The following is a 26,199-nucleotide window of genomic DNA, read 5'->3' on the forward strand; positions in this document are numbered from 1 at the left end:
TGCAACAGGTTCACAGGTACAGGGCCCAAAAATGGAGTATCAAAAAAAGTATTGTATTTTTATTTTCATTTTCAAATATTAAATTTTGTAGATTCTGTAAGGTTTATGGTTAAAGTTCAAAAATAATTGGCCATTTTGAATACGCACATGTTTTTATATAATATACATGTTGAAATTTCCCCCCCCACCGGGAGGAGAGGGACAGGATTAAGGCTTACCGTGAAGAACTCGGCTTCTGTTATACTATTTTACATGTGGTTTTTTGTGTTTTTGATTGCATTGTAATAGGATACGTCAAGAGAATGTACACTAAGAAGGGATTTTTCGAAATCCCCGTGGGGAAAGTGTTATACATTTATAATAGATACATTTTGAGCCACAGTAATGCATAGCTAGGTCCGCCAGTATAAAAATAAATAAAAAACATTTATTGAATTTTTAATTCTATATAAATTCATAAATATATAATTGTGTGTACACATATTTTCAATTACAAAAAATAATCATTTTTGTTAGTTCTGAATTATTTTTTATATTTAATTCACATTTAATCTATAAATAGTCTGTGCGCGTGTGTATGAGAGTTAATTCAAAAATATTTTTGTCATAAAAAACATAAAATGCAACAGAATAACAAAAAAATGTAACTAGCATCTCTATTTCTAAACATAAGAAATATAAACAGATCACAATAGAAATAAATGTAATCAAAACTGATCATTGTCTATAGCGTAGATCAATCTTCTTCTGAGAAATAGTCATCATCATCTGATTCTCCACCAGATTCATGTTTCTCGGTAGCAAATATATCCTTTAAGTCTTTCTGTAGTTTAGATGATTTGGTTTTCTTTTTAACTTCCTTCTCTTTGTCATTCTTAAAAAATCAGATTATTAAAAATTAAAATTCACACACCAAAAAAATTATCATTTTATTGCTAAATAAAAAAGAATGCATTAAACACAAATTCTTGGAAAATAATTAAAATAATTATAATTTTAAAAAATAGTTAAAATTATGCCCACCTTTGCTTTTAGACTTTTACCAGATTTTTTCCAAATGATCTTTGCATCACCTCTGAATATTTAATATTATAAAAATGTAATAAATAAAATAACAGCATGCAATACTAAATATCAGAAATTTTTTAGATTATAGCAAGAAAACATACCTTTGAGCTAAGAGAGTTCCAGGACTAATACCTGTATTAAATGTTGGTGTTTTCCTAGCAGATACAGGTTCACAAATAGGTTTCATTAATACTGGTGTTTGAATATGCTGATTTTCATTTATATTTATTTCTAGAAAATCGTCTGAAAGCTGAAAGTAATATATATTTTAAAATATGAAGTGCAGGATAAGTTTTATAAATAAAATAATAATATATTTACTATATTGCATTGTTTTTTAAATGGAGTCGATTCAAAAAGATCATCCTCATATCCCTCATTTATCTGTCCCATTAAATTTATCAATTGCTGTTTACGCTTCTTGGTTCCCTTTTTTGCTGTTAATTTTTCTAAAAATATTTATATCCTAAATTAGATTTGATATAGGAAATAAAATGCTATTAGTAATACATAATGATATTTACCAAGAGGTTTATCAGTTTGCTCTTCGTTATTACATTCATTTTGAATATTATTTTCATCACACTTGTTTGTCTTTTTAACAGCAGTTTTCGTTTTATTTGATTTTGATGGTTTAACTTCTTTTTTATGGTTTTCTGCTGATTTATTAGATAAGTTATTTTCTATTACAATATTTTGTGGATCAGTTGTAGTATTGACATCTTTAGTTTTATTTGTTTTAAGTTTTTTTCCTCGAACATTCTTTGTTGCTTTTTCATTTTCTTTGGATTTTATTTCTTTAGCTTTCTCTTGGGTTCTTTCTGAATCCTGGTTATTATTTATTATTTTATTAGAATTCTGCACTCTTATTTTTATTCTTTTATTAAATTCTTTATCATTTAATTCACAATAGTTAGGCATTTGTGTACGATTCCTTAATACTCTTCTCTTTGGAGAAGCTTGAACACAATCTGTATTTTGTTTTTTATCAGCAACATTTTCTATTTTCTGTTCATGAGAAACAGTAGACTGAACATTACTAACTGTTGTTGGTTTTCTGTTTTGTTTCTTTACTCCAGATTCTTTTTTCTCTATTTCTTTTTGGACTTTCTTTTCATTAATGGACTGTACAGTGTTGTCTTTTGCAGGTTTTCTATTTCTTAACTGCATTTTTGAAGAAACATTTTCTTTTAAATTCATTGATTCAGATGTAGTCATTTTTCCTTTACTGTTTAGTTTTTTTGAAACAGGATCTTTTGGCTTTAAAAAGATATCATCCTTGACTGATGGAGTCTGATTTTCTGTATTTATATGTTTTTTTACATTTTCTTGTTCTGTTATAATATTTAAGTTAGTTTTAACTTTTAAAGCAGATTCTGCTGGTTGCTTCATATTCTTTCTGGTAACATCTTTTTTCTGTAAATATACATAAATATAATTTTATTTAAATCTACAAATTTTTTTTTCTTTTTTAAAAAAATATTATCCATCTATCTTCATTATTGAAAAAAATTTTTAACATTCTGCTATAAAAAGAAAGAGATTTGTAGTTGTAGTAAAGAAACTTATAGTGACATAACTCAAAGTGTTTTCTTCTATATAGCAATTTAAATCTGTGTAACACAAAAACATTATCAGCTTTTTATATTAATTAAATGCATTTTTGCCCACTTTATTTACAGCTTCATCAGTTACAGATATTTGAACAGAATGTCTGTAATATAGTAATGAAACCCTAAATAAAGTCAGCAAAAGTACTTAATTATATAAGATTATTATAATGTTTCATGTTAAATTATAGATTTGTTTACAATGTCAGGATTCCACATATTTTGAAATTTAAATATTTCTGTTATTAGCAAAATGCATTAATGAAAGCCAAGTTTCCACCACTAGTTTTATACACTCAAACCTGTTTTTGTGCGGTCTATTTTTGTGCGATTTTTTATTTGTGCGATTTTTGTGTACGGTATATGAATTTCAATCAAATTGGTATACTGCACAAAAATAATTGCACAAAACACATTGCACGTATAAAAAAATCGCACAAAAACAGGTTTGAGTGTATTATCATTATTAATTAAAACTTCATATTTTCAAAATAAAGCACTTATTACATATTCTAAAGAATACACTAACAATACAGGTCTACATTGTTTTTGAGTCTGCCAATTAAAACCTGATCTTTGCTAATTCAGTCATGCTTGAATGCAAAAACAATCAATTTTTAATCACACACAACCTTCTCACATTGGTAGAAATATTTTAAATTTTTCTATGCACTTTCATAGTTAAGTAATTTAAATAGGAAAAATTCCAGAACAAAATCTTGTGCAATATTTTGTTACTCACATTCTGCTCAACTGAAAAAGCAATATGAATATCATATAACCTGATTAAAGTAAAATATGAAGAACATTGTATTTTACTTTGTGAATTTATATTAGTTTCTGGCTAGTTTGTGAAGATCTAAAAATTCTTGTGTGCTTCTGGGTCAATAATCTTGCTATATGAGAATGCCTTGTTTTCAGCACCCATCATAAACTTGGGTAAAAAGAAGTGGCCAAAGCAAGAAAATCTCTGTTAAGGATAAAGAAAATTCTTCATAAAAGTTTCACTGATCCAAAGATTCTCTTTTTCCATTTTGTTTTAGCTTGATAATGGCATGTAATATACATCCAGTGATAACATAGGCAATCGTTTATGGTCCCACAGAAATTTCAGGAATATACATATACCAGATGACTGTAATTAAAGTATTCCTATTCAATGCTGTCTATAAAGATATTTAGCAATCCAAATTGCTAAATATCTTTATAGACACCTCTAAATATTTAATCCAAATTAAACCAAATCTGGTATGGTAACATTTCAGGATGTGAAACATTTCTGTAAAAAATACTTTGTGCTAAAACTCACCACTATGACACTTTTGTCACTGCAATCAAAAAGCAGCTTCCTTTGCATAAGCACACATAGTAAAGCCAAGTTCTGGATATAAAAGTGGTCACAACTATTCAATGTCATTCTTATTAGCTATATAACTGACATTTGGGCCATAGAAAATTCTCATTTCCCAACAATTCCTCTGTACTCATCTAACATTAGTCCAGTATGGGTTAACAACCACATTTACCTTTGGACATTCTTTCCAAAGAAACTAGTCCCAATGGGCCTGTGACATGATCATCTGTGATGATCAAGAGATATCAAAAGCGCAACACTTTTGTAATACCAACCACTGGATTACATTGAGCTACTTTTCTGCAATTATATTTAACTAATTACATTGTTATTGTAGCAGTTGAAGTATTACTTTTGTAATACTTCAACTGCAACAGTAACAATGCCTTGAGTTAGCAATGTCACATGTCTGACTTTTCAGGATTGTCCAATTTGGAACACTTTGTCCCAATCGGAAAATTTTTCCTGGAATGTACGAATTTGTTCATTTCTATCCAAAAATATTGCAATTTGTACTATTTTCATCTTGCATCAACTCCAGAGTAGAATTAAACAAGTCAAAATGCTGATAACTGGCTTTAACTGGCATAATAAAGTCAGGCTTTATTCCAATTTGTATTCAAAACAGTCAAATAAGGCTTGCAGATGTCAGCATACATACCCCAGCTAACCTCATATGCATACACCTTTAGTAATTTGTGACATGCATCATGTTCTGTTGGCCCTGTGTAAGGCTGTACGATGGCTTCCAAACTATCAATGAATCAATGGTTTTGTGCAACAATCATTTTAAAGATCAAAGATCAAAGATTACATCTGGCCATAGTCTAGCTTTTTTCTTTTTACTTTTTCCACTCAGTTGGCACTAAAAGGATTTTTATTTTTAATAATGTCTAACATGGACTTAGCCATGTCTACAACAGGAGCAACCGGATTTTATAACAAAAACTTAGTTGAAATATATAATTCAAATAACTGTTCAACAAATAATAAACAATGTTCAATAATTGATAATTCAGCACTCTTCTGTTTTGCTATCCATGTGCAATGCAAGAGCAAATGGCCATTGTTTATAAAGTCAATTCACATTAATATGAATTGCTAGGGAAACAGTAGTTAGTTCACTTTATCAAAAATTAATGATTTTCAGAGTCAGGGTCAAGTTTGTATAATTTACAGAGTTAAGGCTTAACAGGCAGTTGAAATCACTAAAATATAATACAGTATTTTAAATTAATTTACTAAATAAAGTTAAATAAAATTAAATTTATTAACAAAAACAAACTCTAAATAATTTTTTAAATTAAACAAATTGAGGAGATGATATTCACCATTTAAGTGTGGAGCAGTATATCAGAGTGGTTAAACAAAACAAAGCTAAAAGAAATTTGTACAATTCTTTTCTGTCTAAGATTGTCTGAAAAAGTCGAAAATATCTTTGGCACTAAATGAGTATAAAAGAAGCCAAATTTGGAATAAAGCAGCCAAACCTAGCATTATCATTATGCACTCCATGATATGCAAATTAGCATGTGTTTGCATGGGACCATATCCATTTAAAGAGGCAGGCATCCTTAAACTTTAGCCCCTATTTTCTGAGTACAGTAGAATGGTCTGCTAAAACCAATGTGCAAATTGCTCTACAATTGGAGGTCAAACCAGTGATCGTTTACTAGGAGGAGAAATCTATTCTATTCAAAAAAACATTTATTATAACAGTACCACTTTTTATTGTTCATGCCAAAAAGTGTGAAAAGCAACCATAATTAGTAACAGGATTATTTCATGAGGGTTGTGGAGATAATTTACAGTTCAGTTTAATGAATTCTGGTAAAATTTTTGTGCTTTACTGTGTGAAAATTAACATTGTGACAAAGGCATTTTGCCAGGATGATGGTAAAATTTGCTTTATTGGTGTTCACTTTAAGGTGAGTTGAATGTATGTGGTTATGGAAGCAAAGGCATTTAAATTGTTTGTTCCAGTATGAACTATTGGAAAAAGGGAGTTTCTTTTTGGGATTTAATGAAAAAAAAGAGGCTTGGATTTTTTGGGTGTATTTTGAACAAAAGGAGAAAAACATAAACTTGAAGTAATAAACTTTAGAAAAATTATCAAAATGGATAACAAAACAGCTTATTAACATTTATTTTCCTATTCATTTTGGAAAATTTTCCTGTAGGTCTAGCATATAAATACAGGGTCCGTACAGGTAATTCCATCTGCGATTCCCTGACCAATTATGACATTATTTCCTGACCTATTAGGGTCTCTGCATTTCCCCTTTCCATTATGTAATATTTGGTCAAGTGTATTTAAGCCCATTTTGTATACAATTATATAAATTTTTTATTAAAAAACACTTTATTTACTTACAAAAAACTTTGTGTAAAATTAGTTACGTAACTACATCATTTCTATGTCACATGAAAAATTTCATGATTTTATTTAAATTAACCAGATGTTGTGCAGGTCAAAAAAATTGGGATGATTCTTTGTATGGGACATAATTGCAATCATTTAAGGCATGAATCCATCTTTGTATTATTAGAGGAAAGATAAGATGTAAAAGAATAAAGTCTTAGTGTTTATCACAAGTCAATCTACCTATCGGTCAATCTCAGTGTACGATTTTGCAAATCTATCAAGACAAAATTATATTAAGAATGGAACAATTTAATTGAAATCAAAATTTATTTATAATAATTAGAATAAGTCTTAAAACATAAAAAAAACATAATTTTGCCATAACATAGTTTTTTGGTTTGTTTCATTAAAACTGTATAACTGCAATGGTACTAAGGAAGTTGGCATTAGTAATTTTGGGCTTTTCTGATTCTTTTTTAAATTTTTCTTTCGAATGAAATATGTGCCTTACATTTCTGTTCATATTTCTTTTGCAATTTCTTCAACATTATGAACATTTTCTTCAATTCACACATTTATCAGCTTATAACTTTACAAATTCTATTTTATTGGTTATTATTGTTAAATAATATTGTAGATCCTATCATTGTCTACAAATCAACACAAATTCCAACATCCTATCTCTTCACAATCCAAAATTTCACTGCACAACATTGCCATTTTCAGTGTTCATGTGCAACTACTACCCCTCCCCACACTCCCCCACTACCCACCATTTTAAATTTGGACATAAGCTTTCTATCCAACAAAATTTAAATTGTTAGATAATCATTTATAGTTTACGAGATATAAGCGTGACAAATCTTGCCAATTTTTTTTGGTTGCTCCAGTTTTCGTAGACCCCCAAAACTGACCTGAATTTAAAGACATATTCAGATCAAAAAGAAGCGAGAGCGATATGTGGATTCTGTGGTATTTGCAGTTTCCCTGACTTTTTCTGATAAAAATATTATTCCCTGATTTTCCAGGTTTGTATGGACTCTGTAAATAGATATCCCATCTATTTATACACTAGTCCTAAAAGCTAACATTAACAAGCAATTATTTATTATGGAATGCCAGGCCACAATTCTTAATCATCTTTTAATTTATAAAAAAGAAGTAATTTCCGGTCCAGACTAGAAGTTCATATATAATTAATCAGGATCTCTTTCCCCTAAGCTTTTTATATCTGGTCTCGATTTTAGTAGTGTCTTACCCCTGTACATCATACTTCTCTTGATAACAATCGAGTCATGCTGGTCATTAACTCTGTTCTTAAGAAAATTTTGAATTGAAATTACATGACTTCTGGTCCAGATTGGTAGTTTGTATATAATTAATCAGAATCTTTGGTTCCTAAGCTTTCCATATCTGGTCTCAATTTTCATCTAACTCTGTTTGAGACTAATGAATGACAGACACAGTGGAAATGTATAGGTCTGCAATTTGAAAATTGTAGCCCAACAAAATAGACATTAAGTTTGTTTTTTTTTAAATCCTATCTATTCAGATGCTAGACTTAAAGAAAAAATTAACCAAATGGATAACAGTAGAAGTTAATTTGTCTGTTTTGTTTTACCATGTATTTACACACCTGACCTTAAGGAAAAATTAATAGCATGGATCACAAAGCAGAGATCAGTGAATCTGTTTTGTTATCCATTTCAGAACTACTACTCCTTTTTTCTAATTCACCATTTTGTTTTTTTTTACTTTTCAAATATGACCTCTTTTTTGTTAAATCCTCAAAAAGAAACACTTTTCCTAAGAGTCCATACTGGAGCAAACAGATAAAACCTGTGCTCCTGTAAGTACTGAAACCAGCATTATGCATGCACCATTTACCCTTGCATCATGTGGCACGTGCGACAGTCACAAGCAGTATCATGTGGGATAACAAAAACAGAAGTGTGTTGATAATTCAATAAAATTAATTTAACTAGAATTATTCACTTATTTTCCAGAGTAGCTACTGCCTGCCTAATACTGGCAAGTCCATTAAATTTACCATAATGCTACCTCACAATGTGTCTATTTCTAGTTTTGAATCTATGGCAACCCCATCTTGAGTCAACTATTTTCATACAAGGTGGAGTGCCTCCACACATCTGATGATGCGTACAGCAGTTTCTGTGACAACATTTCACCAACAACAGTATGATTAGTTGTGTGTTTTCTACTTTCTAGCCACTTCATTCTCCAGATCTTAATCTGTGTGATTTTTGAACATTTAAAAAGTGTGCTTTATCAATAACATGTTGCAAATTTGGCATCCTTGAAAGACAGTATCACACTGTATATGAGAATCATCACAGAAAATCAATTATGGTCAGCTGTTGAACACACCATTCATTGTCTTCATTGTTCTCATCTTTAGAATGGGGACAATATTGAGCAGTATCCTCTGCATCACTAAAGTCTCTGTAGCATGATTGTCTTGTACAAATAGAATGTTTGTTGCTTGCAATACCAAAAGTTCCAGTGGTAATTACAGTGGGTACTGATTTCTTTTTTTTTTTTTTTTGAAATGTCTTCTGCATGTCTTGAGAAATCACCATACAAGATTTGGTTGCAGTTGGACTACTAAATATCACATTAGAAAGTGTTGGAATAGAGGTATTTTAATTATGATCATCTGGAATGTGCAATATAATCAAAACCCAAATTGTTAGCCAAACTTAAGCTTAAACTGCTGGATTATTTTTTAAGATATCTGTACTGTTGGCCTGAAGTGGACATCTGAGCTCCATTTCTGATTGATCTTTTCTTGTAAATTTTCTATCTTTGATATATTAAAAAAAGACTTTTTGCTTAATTATTGTAAAAATAAATTGACTTATTAAGGAATATTTTGTTTCTATTTGAAGAAAGTAAAATAAAGCTTAAGTACAGGGGAAAATCCCCATCCTTTGCATTACTCAACAATTTAGCCAATTGCATCATTCAAACTGAGGTAAAAAGTCCTCTTAGTGCCTTAGGCACTAAGAAAAAAACAAACAATGTTATATTTATGTATTAGAGACATTAATTTTAAAATGCTTTTTATATGTAAAATATAATAATTAAAATTTTTTAAAAATTAATATATCATTAGAATATTTTATTTAATAACTAAACAAATAATTACAGTGGGTGATCAGTTAACGAACATAATTCGTCCCAAGACTTTGTTTGCTATCCAAATTGTTTGTTAACTGATTATTGATTTACTATAGGTTTTTATGGGAATTTGATTAATTTGTTCTGGTGACCCCAAAAAATAAAAATATATACTTTATTACTACATTTATTTATATGTAATAATAAAAATACATATATACACAGTCCTGCGTTTTTATTAGTCATGTTTTTTTCCGTTTGTTTGGGGTTAAAGAACCTGTCTAATATCAATTGCTTTTATCTCTTCTTCAGGAGTTTTCAGAAGTAATTAATAATAGCATTGAAATTGTAGAGATCCCCAAGCCTATTAACCTCAACCTGTTTTGGATGCCATTCTAAGACTGTTGTTCTGACATCCTCCCACTTCTTCAAAAGATCTTTATAGCAGATATCGGCATTAATCCATTTTTCAGAAGAAAACATATCTCACAGAGTTTCTTGATGTTCTTCATTCAAGAATTCTTGGCATTCTTCTGTCGTCAGATCCGTTTCAGGTTCCATTATGAGCTCTTCAATGTTCTTTATTTCTCAGATGTGATTTTTGTTACTCCTTTAGCTGCTTGAGACTTCTTGATTATACTGTATCTTTCTTAGATAAGATTGAACTGCGGCCTATTGTAGATCTGTTTGAGCCATATTGCCCAGCAACATCAGACATCTTCTGCCCACTCTCTACCTTTGCTATTATACTCTCACCTTTTGAAAATAAAAACCGACGCAAAACGAGTGCTGGCCCAACAGTCTCGCCCAACAGTCCAATACTATAAAAGAATTGTTTCTGTCAGAAAAATAAAAGGCTGGAATTACAAGGGAGAGTTTCAAAGTTCAGAAGAATACTATCCAATCAGTATATACCAGGTTGAGTGTTGATGTTGAAGTCTCCCATGCTCCAAAAAGTTTTGAATTGTTGCCTAAAGACAAGGGAAGACCAATTGGTATTCATTATTTTATGTCGCTTCTTCTTGTGTTTGTTCTGTGAGGTGTTTGTTGTCCGAACATAAAAATCTTTTGCGAAAGTGTTTGTTATCCAATCACTCACTGTAGTTTAATTCCTATATTTTTAATTATAATTTATATATATATAGTAAAACCTTGATTTAATGGACTTTGGATTTAACAGACAAAATTTCTGGTCTATGTCATATGTGAAAATTAATACCCTATTAATTTTAAAATTCTTTTTATATGTAATTAAATTAATAGGTTATTTCTTTTAAATACAATAGTCACCACTCTCAATTAAATGCAATTAAAGTGTATTTTTCAAAAAATGTTTGTTTATTTCAATTTAGATTGTATGTTTATTTATTACAGTATCAGAACTATGGCAAACTATATAAATACAGCTACAAGAGTAAACACAGATAAACTAATAACTAGTCATTTTTTAACACACTCATTTAGAAAACCTAATTTATTAATATAATGGATTTTTGACTTTAATGGATTAGTCTGTTAAATCAAGGTTTTACTGTAATAATATTCAACAAAATTTGACTCCACTTTCAGCAGTATTATTATATTTTAAATGAATGATATATTTTTGATGTTGAGCTAGAAAAAATGTATCAAAACATGTTAAATTCACATAAATAAATTTCTTAATGTAAGGCTGTTTATTAAATATAATATAATTTAATTACTGATTGTGTTTCTGGAGGACAATAAATAGACAAACTTCTTGAATTTGATAACAAACTAGTCACTAATACATCTACTTCACATTTCTTATTTTGTGTATTTTGTTTTTGAATTTTCTTCTTAGTTTCTGTAAAGATAAAAATTTTAAATATCAAAAGAAATTGAATATTTTAAAAATATGATAATGATAAATTCCATTTAAATCATACATAGTAGAACTCCAATTATCTGAATGCTAATCATTCAAACCAAGCCATTTTTTCTCCTACAGGATGAAAAGGTGCAAAACAAAAGAGTTAATCATCCATAAACAGATGGTTGCTAAGCAAAGAAGAAATCGCTATACAAAACATGCAAGGAATATAAAAAGGCAACCACACTGTCCAAAGAGACTTCCAGCAGAGAAGACACTTAAAGGTCATAGAAAGTAAACATATACTCAAAAATCTTTACAGGTATTGTACACTGCTTTTGTGTGTTGATTGTGAGCATTATGGCAGTCAGTTTTTAAAGGTGCTCACATGGTGTTGTCACCTAAAAGCAAATAAATGTGCTGACAAAAAAATCAAAACTATAGATCATCAACTACTTAGACAAGGAAAGGAGTTTCTTTAGCTAGAAGCTACAACATAGGAAAAGCAACAATATCAAGCATAAAAGCCAACCAACAACCATCTTGGAAATTGCTGCCAGGCTTGACTCTAATAATGGATTTAAGAAAAGAAAAAACGATAAAAGATGAAAATAATGTGACATTTAATTGCTTCATTTGTGGTTCATTCAAAGAATAAACAAAGGGAAACCAATATCAAGCTCTTTGTTACATGAAAAGATACTACACTTAAAGACTTTCCTGATTTCAAAGTCAACAATGGTTGGCCTAGAAACCTCAAGTCATGACACAGCATAACAGAACTTCACATTGAAGGTTATTGACCTGCAATTTAATGAAAGTTCATGAAACTCAAAGGAAGGTAAGGTATATTCAATGTCTACAACACAGATGAAACAAAGATAAACTGAAAAGTATTGCCTGAAAATCACTGACTTCACAACAGGAATCTGCAGCTTCTGGTTCTGAAGTTAGCAAAGAACAAATCATTGCATTGATTTGTACAAATGCCAGTGGTACTCATGCACTGCACTGCTGGCAATGCATGAATACCACTCATGCATTTGCCATTGATAGTGATTAAAAAGTCTAAAAAAAAACCTCATTGTTTCAAAAATGTTGCCTGCATAACTACTGTTTATAAGACAAAAAAAAAAAAAAATGCATGGGTAATCTCAATCTATTTTGTGAATGGTATACTAAAGATTTTATACCAAGCATTAAAAGGCATCATGAATGCAAAGATGTTGCTCTGTTTATGGATGATATGCTAAATACAATTGACAATGACTTTGAAGTGATTTATCTTCCATCAAATGTTACAGCATTAGCTCAACCAATGAATCAAGACATCATTGAGAAGCTGAAGAGAATGCACAGGAAACATTCTGTTTGGTATCAGATCCTACAAGAAAAGATTAGCGTCAAATGTATAAAGTATGTGCCTTTAACATCGATCATTTTTAATGAAGAATTGTATTTTATCTTCAAGTTGTTAACCATCTCTCTCTGGCTAAAATTTAAAAAAAAGATAAAGATTTAAATAGACCCAAATTTGTTTGTTTGTTCATTATTTTTTAAAAATTCTATGTTGTTTACTCTTGTCAGAAAATGATAAAGCTGTTACTTTTTCTAAAAAGTTTAATCTGAAGAACTGCTGCTACGTGTTACCCAAAGCTTGAGAGTCATTGACAACAGACAGTCTAGAAAAAGCTTTGTTCAGATCTGAAAGATTCAGAAAAAACTACCAGAATGAAGAAGTTAGTAGTACAAGTACAAGGTTAGGGCAATCTATTTAATTGTCACCTTCAGCATAGAAGTCATAATGATAATTATTTCTGGATGTATGAAATATTCAAGACATTAAACCAGACATGGGCAAATGCAACTCTTTTTGCTGAAAGTGTTAATTTCTGCTTATTTTATTATTATTATTATTTTTACAATTTTATTTCCACAATTTTGTGAAAATATGTAATTATATATATGTAATATTTAGTAATTTATTTCCAAGTTGGTGCAATAAATTAAATTGATATTTCAAATCTATTCTTTTAAAACAAGTTCTCAACCTGGATGGGGGGCACCCATCCTTCCCTGCCTTACCATACTAACCGCCACAACAATACAGAACTGCAGCTCCCATGCATTTTGCAAAACCTACATTTCGGCTCCCACTGAACTCTTGCTTGCCCACCTCTGCATTAAACATTATCTCTGAAAACTTCCAGATCATGCCTTGTATTTCATTTTGTTAATAATATATTTTCAATTAAAAATAAAATAAACAACAGATGTTTTCACTATTATCAAAGATATATCCCTACTCTACTTACAGTTACTGTAAACTTGGTTTTCATTTTTATTTTGGAAATTCAATGCTTAATCAAAAATAATCAACTTTAGACTTTTCCAGGTAAATAAATTTTAAAAAAAGTTTCTACAATGAGCAGTGAATGTAGTACTAAATGTTTTGACTAAATTTTTTATAGTTAGGAACAACTATATAATTTATTGAGTTTATTTACAGTTGTCTAACTTGAATTTTCACAATCAAAAATTTTCTAGTATTATTTAAGTAAACTCAATAGCGATAACAAAGGAAAATCTGAAATCATTTTTAAATTTAATTTATATTAAAATTTTATCTAAGTAATAAGACAAATAATTGAGCTTCAGCTAACAGAAAAAATATCTAAATAATGAGATTAAATTGGTATAATTAATTTTATCTAATCAATCAACTAAAATAATGTAAAATACTTAAATTTATTTTAAAATTCTAAGTAAAAAATTTTGTTTTTGGTACCTTTGCTGTCTAACGGTTTGTAATTTTGGTCATTTTGTGTATGCTGAGAAGGGTCATAATCTTTTGGGTCAATCCTAAAATATTGAACAATATAAAATTATTGTAAAAACTTACATAGTTTGTTTATATGAAAATTGAAATTCATAAATATTCATTTATAATGATCAAACAAGTTACATAAATTTCTTGAATTTTTACAGACTAAATGTCAAACAAACTTATGTACTAATATGATTTACATTTTACAAGTCCAAATTTATTTGGTCAAATGAATTATAAAAGAAAAACTTGTATGTTTGCCAAAAACTTCTTTTATTTGAACATTATTTTACTTACTTTGTAGTAGTATAAACATTCCAAAAATTTTTAATAAGAACATTCCAACTGGTTGGAAATCCATCACAAAATGCATCTATTATTTTTGGAGGAATACCTAAAAATAAAATTTACCAATATTTAAATCATTGAAGTAATAAAAATAATTATTCTAAAAGTACAAAAAAATGGAAAAGAATAAATACCTTTGCTTAAAGCTAACTGTTTATTTATTTGACCTTTTAATTTATAAACTCTGTTTGCAGTTTCAAGTGTTTTGTTTGTTGTTCTTGAAATAATAGCTGTGCTTTGCCAAGTAGATCCATTACTTTTAGGCCTAGTTTTAATATTTAAATATAATTTTTATAATGACTATCAAATTTAGTTAAAAATTCTTTGTATTCAATTCAATTAACATTTTTAGAAAAAATATATCAAGTATACATTTACATATAATACAAAAACACTTTTAAAATATGATTTACAAGTGGTATAACTGATTAATTTAATATCAGAAACTTTTGTAAAACTTGGTACCGTGTCTGGCTATCAAATAAATATAATAAAAAAAGTTTTTTTAAAGGAAACCAAACTCATTTTTTACTAGAGAAATGCTTTTTGGCCTTCCATAAGGGCCAGCTTCAGCTCCAAAACATTAGAATCAACCTAAAACATTTAAGTGTGTTGTAAGATTATTTAATGTTACATGCAAACTTTAAATTTTTAGTCTTCAAGAACACAATGCCAATCTTATGTTTAATTCAGGGCCGGATTTACATAAGGGCATTTGGGGCCTGTGCCCAGGGCCCCCACAAAACTAAAAAAAAATTGTTTAAACATAATTTTTTTTCTATTACCGCGACAGCCTAGTGTGGCCTAATCATGAGGGCAACAGGCAGAGAAAACCAAACCCGGGAAAAAACCTATGAAACATCGGAAAATTTCGGGAAAAAATTTCACATAGGTATTTTTCAGTTAAATTAAAATAATTAGTTTTACACAATAAAATATAGTATGTTTACAATAACCTTATTTTTAAATGAAATTTACAACTTCCTAGTTGAAATCTAATTGAAAGTACAGTATTTTGTGTAAATTTTCTAAATCATCAAATTTGCCTACTCTTAAAGGGGGGACCCCCACCGAATTTGTGCCCAGGGCCCCTGGATTGGTAAATCCGGCCCTGGTTTAATTCTAATATATATAAAGTACATATTTCCAGTAATGTCCTGTATTATGAAATTTGATGTACAGTAATTTTGTTACTTTTCTGTGTTCGTATGATTTTTGAACTGATTTTTGGATTTATGCTTATTTGTTAGTAAACATGATGTTTTGTGACAGTAAGTATCTAATTTGTTGTATATTCTTTATAAAAGTTTGTGATAGTTTTGCAGTTTGTGAAATATTAATATATAGTCTGTTTATTTTTATCATTTTGATTCTCTTAACAAGTAATCTCTTACGCAATTAACTGTAGCATTAATTGGTTAGATTGTCAGAATTTGACTTTATTATCCTATTTGAAAGCCTTATTTTATTTTCTCCTGAAAACAGTATTTGTCTGAAAACAGTTTTTATTTATAATTTTGTGAACTAGCCTCCAATAAATCAGATTCTCTATCTTTTATTTATACATTATAATACTTATTTACAATCTTGTGCTGATTGCAATATCTACAACTAAAGCTATCTATATTTTCTGAAATGTAATTGATAAAATAGTGTAAGGAAGAAAGTGTATTGTCTTTCAGTGTTATATTTATTTGCTGAATTAAATGCAAGTACTTTCGACATTTCAAAATGTCTCTATTATACTTGCATTTAATTCGACAAATGAATAAATATAATGCCAAAAGACAATACACTTTCTTCCTTATATTTGGCATTGTAAGTGGCTTATTAAGTTTTATGATACAATAGTGTTTTATTAAATATAAAAAATATATAGACACCCTTTGTCAGAAAAGTTCTAGGACAAAGCTCTTAAAAAATAGAAAATTGCAGTTACCAAGTAATGATCCTAGCTCCTGGCAAAGTAGTCCCCTCAGCCAACTTTACACAATTGCCAATGTTTCTAGAGGTCTTGGAAGCAAGCAGAAAAAGCTTCAAGTGTGATGCTTGTTAGCTCATTTGTCACAGTTTGTTGGATATCTGCAATATCTTAACGAAACATCAGTTGCTTTTTCACTCATGGAAACAAGAAAAAATCACACTTTTCTGACAAAGGGTTGCAACTGAAAGGAATGTTTCGTCAAGATATCACAGATATCCAACAAACTGTGACAAATGAGCTAACAAGCATCACACTTGAAGCTTTCTCTGCTTGCTTCCAAGACCTCCAGAAACATTAGCAATTGTGTATAGATAGCTGAGGGGACTACTTTGCCAGGAGCTAGGATCATTACTTGGTAATTGCAATTTTCTATTTTTTATGAGCTTTATCCTGGAACTTTTCTGACAAAGGGTGCATAATAGTAACAAAGTTAGACAATGTTTGATTATTGTTCAATTTTATACTAGTGGTAATCTGGAAAAAATTAAGTGAATAATATTTACAACATAGAGAAAAAAACCTGTTCATTACAAATGCTTCAATTAAAAAAAAAAAAATTACAAGTACAGTGGGACCTCGCTTAACGAGCAAAATAAATTTTGAAAAAATGACTCGCTTAACGAGCGAATTTTTGCATAATGAGTGGCCAGGAGAGGGGAAGTCCGGATTGTGTGCATGCTCCATCTAACACTCGTTCAGCTAGCATCTTAGTGTCGCTTGTGATCACACATTTTTCAAAATTTTTTCCAACACATATTATGTATAAACATCAACAACCATAGCCCGTTATATAAAAAACACGCCAAACGATGTACCAAATTCTTGGGCTATGTAAAGGCTATAATTTCATATTTTAAATTAATTAATTTGATTAGAGGTAGGCAGTTATACTTCCATCTCATATTAAATTCCAGAAATGTCTAAATTAAAAATTTATTATTTATAATTATTAAATTTAATGCAAGATAAAAGCATCACTGCCTACCTCTAGTCAAATTAATTAATTTCTAATATTTAATTATAGCCTTCACATAGCCCAAGAATTTGGCATATCAGTTGGTGTGTTTATCAGACAAATTATCTGATATTTTTGGTTTTCTGCAAATCAAATTCACATTTCAGGTTGGTTCATTCCGTGCTAGAAGAAAAGATGATGATTCACACTCCTTAACAATGTTTATTGTATAACTTTCTTTGAATAAACATTATACATAAAATATTTGAATATATTTTTCGGCGTGAAATGCATTATTGTATTTTACATTAATTTCTATAACAAAAATTGTTTCACTTAACGAGTGTTTCGCATTACAAGTAAGACTCTGGAATGAATTAGGCTCGTTAAGCGAGGTTCCACTGTAACTTGAAAATAACAAAAGGAAAGGAAAAAAATATTTTTTCCCATAAATATATCTCAATAAAAGATTTTTTTTTCACATTAAACTCTCAGCAATATTTTGGTATTCATTTCATTTTTACCAATATTTCTAATTCTGCTTGAGTAAATGCTATAGTCATATGTGACAATAAGTAAGACAATTCCAATTAAAAATAAAAAAGTAAAATATTTCTTTTATAAGTGTTTCTATAAAAATAGCATCTACAACTTATTACACCTAGCATTTTATTAATTTTTATTAACTTTAAAAAGTTTTCTAATTTTTAAAAAAACGTAAACTAAATTTTATCTCAATGTAGAAAAGTTTTAAAGAATATATTTTCCCTATTATACAATATATACATTTTTTTTCATTTGAAAACTAACAAACTGAAATTATATGCAATTTATCTTGTTATATAATGTTATAAATCATTAGCTGGACTTATAAATATTTTAACTCCACAGTATGGCCGCGACTCCACTAGCCGTAAAAGGGCCGTAAAACCCCTCGCCATAAAAGCTTTTAATCACGTGACCTATTTGCGTTTGCACTCGGATTGCGGTGGAGGTCCGGCTAGCGAAGCTTTTTACGGCGACAGTACTATTACGGTGTATACGTGATATATCAATATAAAGACAATAATTACATTCTATGAGTTTTCTCTGTACTATAATTACAAATGTAGTAAAAGTAATATCTTTATTTTCATATATTGACTTTTATTATTATATTATTAAGATAATAGACAGCACTTATAAGCTTAGCTTTTTTATTATATACTCCTCTAAATTGAACGATTTTCCTTTGGCCGTTCATATCGCGGTTTTAGGCATCCATTATTATAATCGGGATACCTCTTGTCGTAGATACATGAATACTTTCGGATGTTTTCGATAAATCTTTCCAGATCTTCTAGAGTAGCCACGAGAGAACATACACAAAAGCTCGTTTTCCGCCATTTTCGCACCGTGTCACAATGACCTAGATTTCACTGACTTCTGATTGGTGGATGGTACCGGTTTAAGGTCGTATTCACTTCGAAAGTTGAACACTGCTCAACTCGCTTTTACGTTGGTTTTACGACCTGCTCAGGCGTAAAATATCATGGTCACGTGATTTAAAGCTTTTACGGCGAGGGGTTTTACGGCCCTTTTACGGCTAATGAAGTCGCGGCCTAACTAAGTGAATGAAATTTAAATTCTATATTATATTGTATTTTTCGAAATCTATTATGAATATAATTATGTCATAACAGAAATTATCCCCAAACTATTGGTTTATCTTAAAATTACTTTCATATTGACAAAAGTGAAAGCTAATTCACCAATACACTAGAACAATTCACAATGACACCTTACATACTTACTCCAGCAACATTTAATAGAAATTACAAATGTTTTTGGCCACATTGAGAGACCTTCCTTAGGTAAAAAAGCTATTCCACAGATAGAATATTCAAAAATGGAAAAATATTCCAAACAGAATATGATTCAATTTGAAATTTCCATTATAAATTAACCAACACAACACATTATAAAATTTACATATGATAAATACAATGGATTAATATAAAATTTAAAATAAAAGTAAAAATATTAAAGATAACATAGGAAAACTGATGTCTCTTAGTCTTATGTCAAGTTTTGAAAACTACATGATAAAAATAAATGATAAAAAACATTATTAACTTTACAAATGACAAATAAATCAGTGTGTGTAATATAACTTTTAAAAATATTTGATAGAGAGAAGTTACGAATAGTTGAAGCTATAGAAATATTGTACAGAATCCTTAATTCATAAGCCTACTATATTCATTTAACTTCATACATTACTTTTGGTATTTATTTTTATTTTTAAAAGTTATATTACATGCTTTGATTTATTTGTCATCTGTAATAATAATCTATTATAAAAAAAAGTAAAATATTTCTTTTATAAGTGTTTCTATATGACAAATAAATCAAAGTATGTAATATAACTTTTAAAAATAAAAACAAAATACCAAAAATAATATTAATAATGTTTTTTACCATTTATTTTATTGTGTAGTTTTCAAAACACACAATATTTTATCTTGTGATTCTCAAAATGTGTCATAACGCTAAGAGACATCAGTTTTCCTATATTATCTTTAATATTTTTACTTTTATTTTAAATTTTATATTAATCCATTGTATTTATCGTATGTAAATTTTATAATGTGTTGTGTTGGTTAATTTATAATGGAAATTTCAAATTGAATCATATTCTGTTTGGAATATTTCTCCATTTTTGAATATTCTATCTGTGGAATAGCTTTTTAACCTAAGGAAGGTCTCTCAATGTGGCCAAAAACATTTGTAATTTCTATTAAATGTTGCTGGAGTAAATACATATGGCATTTTTTGTGTCAGTGTCAAAAGTGAAGCATTAGTCAATGTCAAGATAAAAATATTTTTATATGCATTAGTAGAAAAAATGAGATGTATGACTTGATTAAAAAAAGTATTTTTTTTTACTCAACTGCAATGCTTCATAAATATTATTTAGAAAATTTTTATCAAATGGAAAAGTATTAATTTAATGAAAATATAAAATCCACTTAAATTACCAATGCAATCCTTGTATAGCTACATCTCCATCTCTCAGTAGTACAATAGTCCAGTTTGTTAACTGACAAACTTTTTTATTATTATTAGCCTGTAAATAAATTTTAAAATAATATTTAGTTATATTCTAAACATATTTTTTTGTAAAACTAAATAAAATACTTCAAAATATATAAATAATTTATTATATTGATAATATCAATAATAAATCTCAAGTATCTATCAACAATAGATCTACAAGTAAAATTTACAAGCCTTTAATGGCATACTGACAATATATGGATGGAATATTTGAAATTATTTTAAATACAAATATTTACCTTTAACTGAATGTTATAAAGTTGAGAATACCAAAATAGCTTATTGCAAGAAATGCTTTGAGTTAAAATTTGATTATTTTCTGCTAATACAACTACATATTTTTAAAAAGTAGAAAAAAAAACTTTATCATAAATTAACAACACTCTTCTTTGAATATCAATTTTAAGAAATGGAAACAGAAGTAGTAATAAAATCAAAAGAAATCAAAATAACTTTGAGTGAGGCTACACACTTAATCTAATATGTATTGTTTGACATAAAAATGTTCAAATAAAAATATTTCAATCTAGAAATCCATTTTCTATCGTTTTTGAATAAATCAGAAAATCTCTTAAGCTTGTGAAACAATAAAAATTATTATTTTCACAAACTTAATTTGAATTGAGAATAATTTTAATATATATTTTTAATATAAAATTTTAATTAATGATTAATGTTTATAATCACCTTTTTCTATTTACAAAGCTTTCAAAAGTCAATTCATTTTGATATAACAACACTATCCTTTTTCCAAGATGTTCAAAATCAATCTGAATTTTTTCTAATATAGTGAATGATTCAAGTCTCCATACAAAACACATACCCAGAGGGACATAAATGTGACGCATATGCACATGAGACACGTTTACATACACTTGCCACAAGTGGAAGGAATGCTTTCATGCAGGCCCAGGATGTAAGAGTATATCAACAAAATAATCTATTATATTTTCATTTTAAATTTTGCCACCGCAAAGGTGGATTCAGTAACATTTTTGGGTAAAGTTAACTGACTATTTCTATCATATTTGTTTTTTATTTTTATTTTCCAAAAAAAGGAGTGCCAAAAATAAAATTTTGTACAGAACACACGAAAGACTATTTATGGCACTAAGTGTACACATAGTTTACTATTTTTAAAACCAATCATTTTACAATTTTATGCATATTAGTCTGTGGAAAAAATTACAGAAAGCCCGTTCCAAAACGTCGCACGGAGGCCCAATCATTGGTAGTTACACCACTGACCGAACGTCTCAATATTCGTCCTTTTGCCTACATGCACAGGCTTTTGAACCACTTTGTATTGTATAAACTAATATTGAATGTATGTAGCTAGGCAAATGTAGTGTCTAGATAACAGCAATAGAAAATAAACATTATTAATATTTTTACTACTTTCAAATTGATAATTGCAGAAACTGCTTGTGAGTTTGTTTACTCAAGTTTACCTTTAATTCATTTTTTCGTCGCATCAGTCAAATAAAATTTGAACTCGTATTAAGCAAAACGTCTTTGTAACGTATAGAAAACTAATTAATCACCGCTACTTAATATATTTGACTAAATAACTGACTTCAAACAATAAAGAAGCATCGAAATCCGACTCAGTTCCCACGTTCTTGCTCGTTAGCATCATAACAAACCGCCTAATTTCAAATTCTATTATGGTTTAAGTGTTGCCAGGTTTGTGCAGAAAATTATAAGATTTCATTTTAATATTCATAAATAAAAATATAGAATATATTATTTTCTTTAAATATTTTCTTACAACTTCTGCATTTATTTTAATTATTATTTTAGTTCTTCGTTATATATATATATATATAGGCCGAGATGGCCGAGGTGGCCGAGCGGTAGGCTGACACTTTACCGCTCGGCCACTCGTCCGTCAAATCCGGGTGGCCGAGCGGTTAAGATGTCAGCCTACCACTAAGCGGAACCCGGGAAAGAATCCGAACGGATCAAAAAAACCCTAGAAACTTTTCGGGGTGGTCCGATCCAGATATCTCGGGTCCCGCCCCTCACTGTATTGCAGCTTTATTGTGGGTCTAGCCGAATCTACAATGGGTTTGATTAAAAGACTCTCTTAGTACCCATAGGGCGGATAGGGAAAAAATGGAAAGATAATGTCTATTCGATGTGAGGCTGTGTCTTATCTTAACAAATGAAATGTACCATTAAACAATATATAGAATGTTGTAGATGCACGCAAAGATATAAAATATTAGAAAAATACAAAATACTGTACACTCATTAACAAAAAGCTATGCTTCAAGAAGGAAGCGTTGGAATCGAATAAAACTTTATTAGTGTGAACGTAATGACAATGATAAGTGATTATAATATTATAGTGTGGTGAACGTCACCCTCCACATCTTAATTGTCGTAACGAACCCCAGGTGGTATGAGTTATCACTTCCTGGAACAAGACCGAACTCACCCAGTAAGACTTTTTGGACAGTCAATTGTTCTAGGTTAGCCGCGTCGTCGAGTCATGTAACTGTTACGCAATAAACTCAGTTTTTGTTACGATCTCGTTACATTCGCTTTAATTGCTCGCAGTGACAAAAAGCAAAAGTAATAGCGGAAAAACGCTACATTGGTGACCTGAACCCGGACTAAGAACGTAATTCGACTAAGAAAACTACCGAACGCTTTAATCGCGCGCAGTGACGAAAAGCAAAAGTAATAGCAGTAAAAACACTGCAATAGAAAAGAAACAATTTCCTGGTGCCAATGGTGCAGTTTAAGGGAATTTTTAGTTATCTTCTCTTCTTGACTGTTTTAACCTTTTGGCCCTGTATACTAAAATGGCTTTTTGAGCATCTCGTCGTGGATTCGTCCAGGCCTACAATACGCTTTCTTCCCAAATCAGATGGCGCAACTGTAAAACGCCCTTTTGTAGTGAAAATTTGAAAAATCTAGTTACAAACACGTGTACTTACATAGGTGCAATGAACATAGTTTTAAGAAATAATTTTATTTTCTGTCATATTTTTTGGTAGAAAATCCATTAGAGCAGGGAAAAATTAAAATAAACAGGCCATTTTCATAATGTTACTCAGAATATTCAAAAATATACCGCTTTTGGTAAATATATTCCACAAATGCGAGTACCGTAGATAAATCTAGCTAACAAATTCCAGTAAAAGTTGCCTAAAGTTAATCATCTATATTACATTTCTTTTGATCAACTTTTAAAATATAATTTTATAAAAATGCATTTGTACTGTTACATTTTTATAAAAATGTATGTTTTATGTGTAAAGTAAAAATATTAATGCAAGATTTGCTATCATCAGCATAGGATGTAAGGGAACTGATAAAAGAATTAACATAAGCATATTAACTTAATGGCCATATATTATTTTTTCAACTTAATGATCAATGGAAAATGATTAATGTCTTTTGCTCACGTAGGGCAGGACTTCTTGATAGACGTAAGCACGCAGCACGTCTTACTTTTTTATTAGTAAAGAAGAAAAAATAGAATCAAGAACAAGTTTATCGCAATCTTGGAATAAACCAGCAATTTTAAAAAAGGAAGAATACAAACAAGCGATAAGGCTTAGCCAGATTTTTTGGAACAAGAAAAAGATATAAGAAAACAAACCAACACATATCTCCAGCGGATCCATTTATAATATACTGACAGAAAACTCCAGATATTATCTGCTCAATGAAGAGTGCATTGCCCAGAAATGTCATGCCTATGCTGTTCTCAAGATAACATTATCAGAGACAGTGACAGACATTATTGTTTATTGGAAATAAAATATCTATTAAAACATAGGAATGCTTTTATAATTAATGAAGATAGACAAATAAAAGTAATCCCTGCGTACAGCATTAATCTATGCCTTTCTTTTAACTGAGTCTTTTTTTCATTCGGAAAAAATAAAAAGAAATTACTGTAAGAAGTATTACATCCTACCTCGCTACAAATATTTCGTATCTTTATTCCAGAGGAAAATTCATCGAATTTGCTGTTAGCTCAATCGCAATTCTGTTGTTTGTAACTACAGGTTTTATTACAAGAGGTCTCTATCAATAGCGCAAAACATAGGCATGGAGACAATGGAGACGGCCGGGTAGTGTGGAGGGGCTCGTCCTGAACTGACCACTCTCCGAAAAATTACTGGGATTGTTCGCCGGATACGATTCTGGGTCCCCAAAATCGTATCCGGCCGCTTGAGCCGCTTCGGTCATCTGACTATCAGTTACATCATATTATAATTACATAAAAAGTACAATGTTTAAAGAGCAATTATTTATTATGACATTATCACAATGCCGGGCTGCAATTTTTAATCATATTTTTAATTTAGTTAATTTAAAATATATGCTTTCCACCTCAAATTAGTATTGTAGTGTTTTGTCCCTCTACATCATACTTTTCCTTTAACAATAGAGTCGTGCGGGTTATCTACTAATTGCTTTCAGGAGAAAAGTTTTGAATTGAAATAACATGACTTCCGGTTTTATCGGAAGTTCGTATATAGTTAATCGAAACAAACACATTTGAAATGAAAAAAAAAACTTGAGCCAAGTAAAAACTTATGACAATCAAAATTTTTATTAGAATTTTTTTTTTCTTTGTTAACGATAAGCTTTGAAGCGAAATTAGGAAAAGAATAATACAGGTGGATACTGCTTCCAAGTGCCAAGTTTATCTTTACCAAAGAAAAATGTTGACCGTCGTCTAAATTCTCATAAGTTTTTGCTTAGCGTAATTTTTTTACATCTCAGATGTTTTTGTTTGGATATGAATTGTTTTTTGTTTAATAATTGTATTATTACGTCAAGACATAAGACGATGATGAACAATTCAGTCGGCGCATGGCGACCAATGTGCTGCTTTGTTTGTTTGTTTGTTTTATTAAGTTATGACAACGCAACACTTGGGCGATCTGCCTTGGGGAATGTCTTTCGGGAGGTGTTTTTAAGGGTAATTGGCCCTTATTCAGGCGTTACAGACGTGGAGAAAACCCGGAAAACTCCACGTGGCCAGCTCGTCTTGGCGAGGCGTAAACCCAGGACCGAAACGGAACCGCTTGGCTACTGGTGGGTCACAACGCGCTGCCGACCAATGCGCCGCCAATCGAACGCGTATTATTTCGAATAACATTTCGAATAAAATTCATTTGTTTCAATGTAATTTTATCCTTAAAAGCGTAAAATTAAGCCATAAAACTGAAATATCTCTATGGGAAAACCCCGTGAACTTGTTTCCTAGAGTTATAAATTAATCTAAAAATGTGTAAATTTTTAATATTTATTTTGATAAATATCGAATCTTCAAACAGTTATTAAATTTCATATTAAGTTTTATTAAATGTAAAAATTTATTTACAATTAAGACAATTCTATTTACAAATTTAATTGTTGAAGTCACTATTATTCAGGTTTGCACATATAGTGAGTACAATGTGTTTTCTTTGATTTTTATTGAAGTTTAACGTCGACTTGTAGTGCATGCGAGTGGCCGCTCGCATGCACTACATGTGAAATTTGTGAGCAGTAGCACACCAGTTTAAATACAGTGTAAATGTCTGTATAATACCTTGTATAATAAGTCACCTTGCCTGTTAGGGGCCGTTCATAAATTACG

The 26,199-nt window shown here is 29.8% G+C and overlaps 1 protein-coding gene across 1 annotated transcript; it reads right to left on the reverse strand.

Moving 5' to 3' along the window:
- Positions 1–522: 522 nt before the first annotated feature.
- On the reverse strand, positions 523–22,240 carry LOC136969615 (DNA ligase 1-like). Its single transcript, XM_067263856.1, has 11 exons — positions 22,037–22,240; positions 20,507–20,595; positions 14,682–14,812; positions 14,497–14,593; positions 14,161–14,234; positions 11,242–11,366; positions 1,593–2,484; positions 1,390–1,517; positions 1,170–1,318; positions 1,024–1,075; positions 523–874 (listed from the first exon to the last, which is right to left on the reverse strand). Exons 1-11 carry the CDS (start codon positions 22,058–22,060, stop codon positions 737–739), a joined length of 1,899 nt encoding a protein of 632 aa, XP_067119957.1. The 5' UTR covers positions 22,061–22,240; the 3' UTR covers positions 523–736.
- Between the last annotated feature and the right edge of the window lie 3,959 nt (positions 22,241–26,199).

The sequence above is a fragment of the Centruroides vittatus genome, unplaced genomic scaffold (assembly GCF_030686945.1).
Source record: "Centruroides vittatus isolate TY-2023 unplaced genomic scaffold, ASM3068694v2 contig_18, whole genome shotgun sequence".
Lineage (NCBI taxonomy): Eukaryota > Metazoa > Arthropoda > Arachnida > Scorpiones > Buthidae > Centruroides > Centruroides vittatus.

Excerpts from the sequence above, each read along its gene's own strand:
- LOC136969615 (XM_067263856.1), bottom strand. The coding sequence starts at position 22,060 with ATGCGACGAAAAAATGAATTAAAG. Across the intron at positions 20,596-22,036 it reads GACGAAAAAATGAATTAAAG|GCTAATAATAATAAAAAAGT; the intron begins GTAAACTTGAGT and ends ATTTATTTACAG. Across the intron at positions 875-1,023 it reads GTAAAAGTCTAAAAGCAAAG|AATGACAAAGAGAAGGAAGT; the intron begins GTGGGCATAATT and ends TGATTTTTTAAG.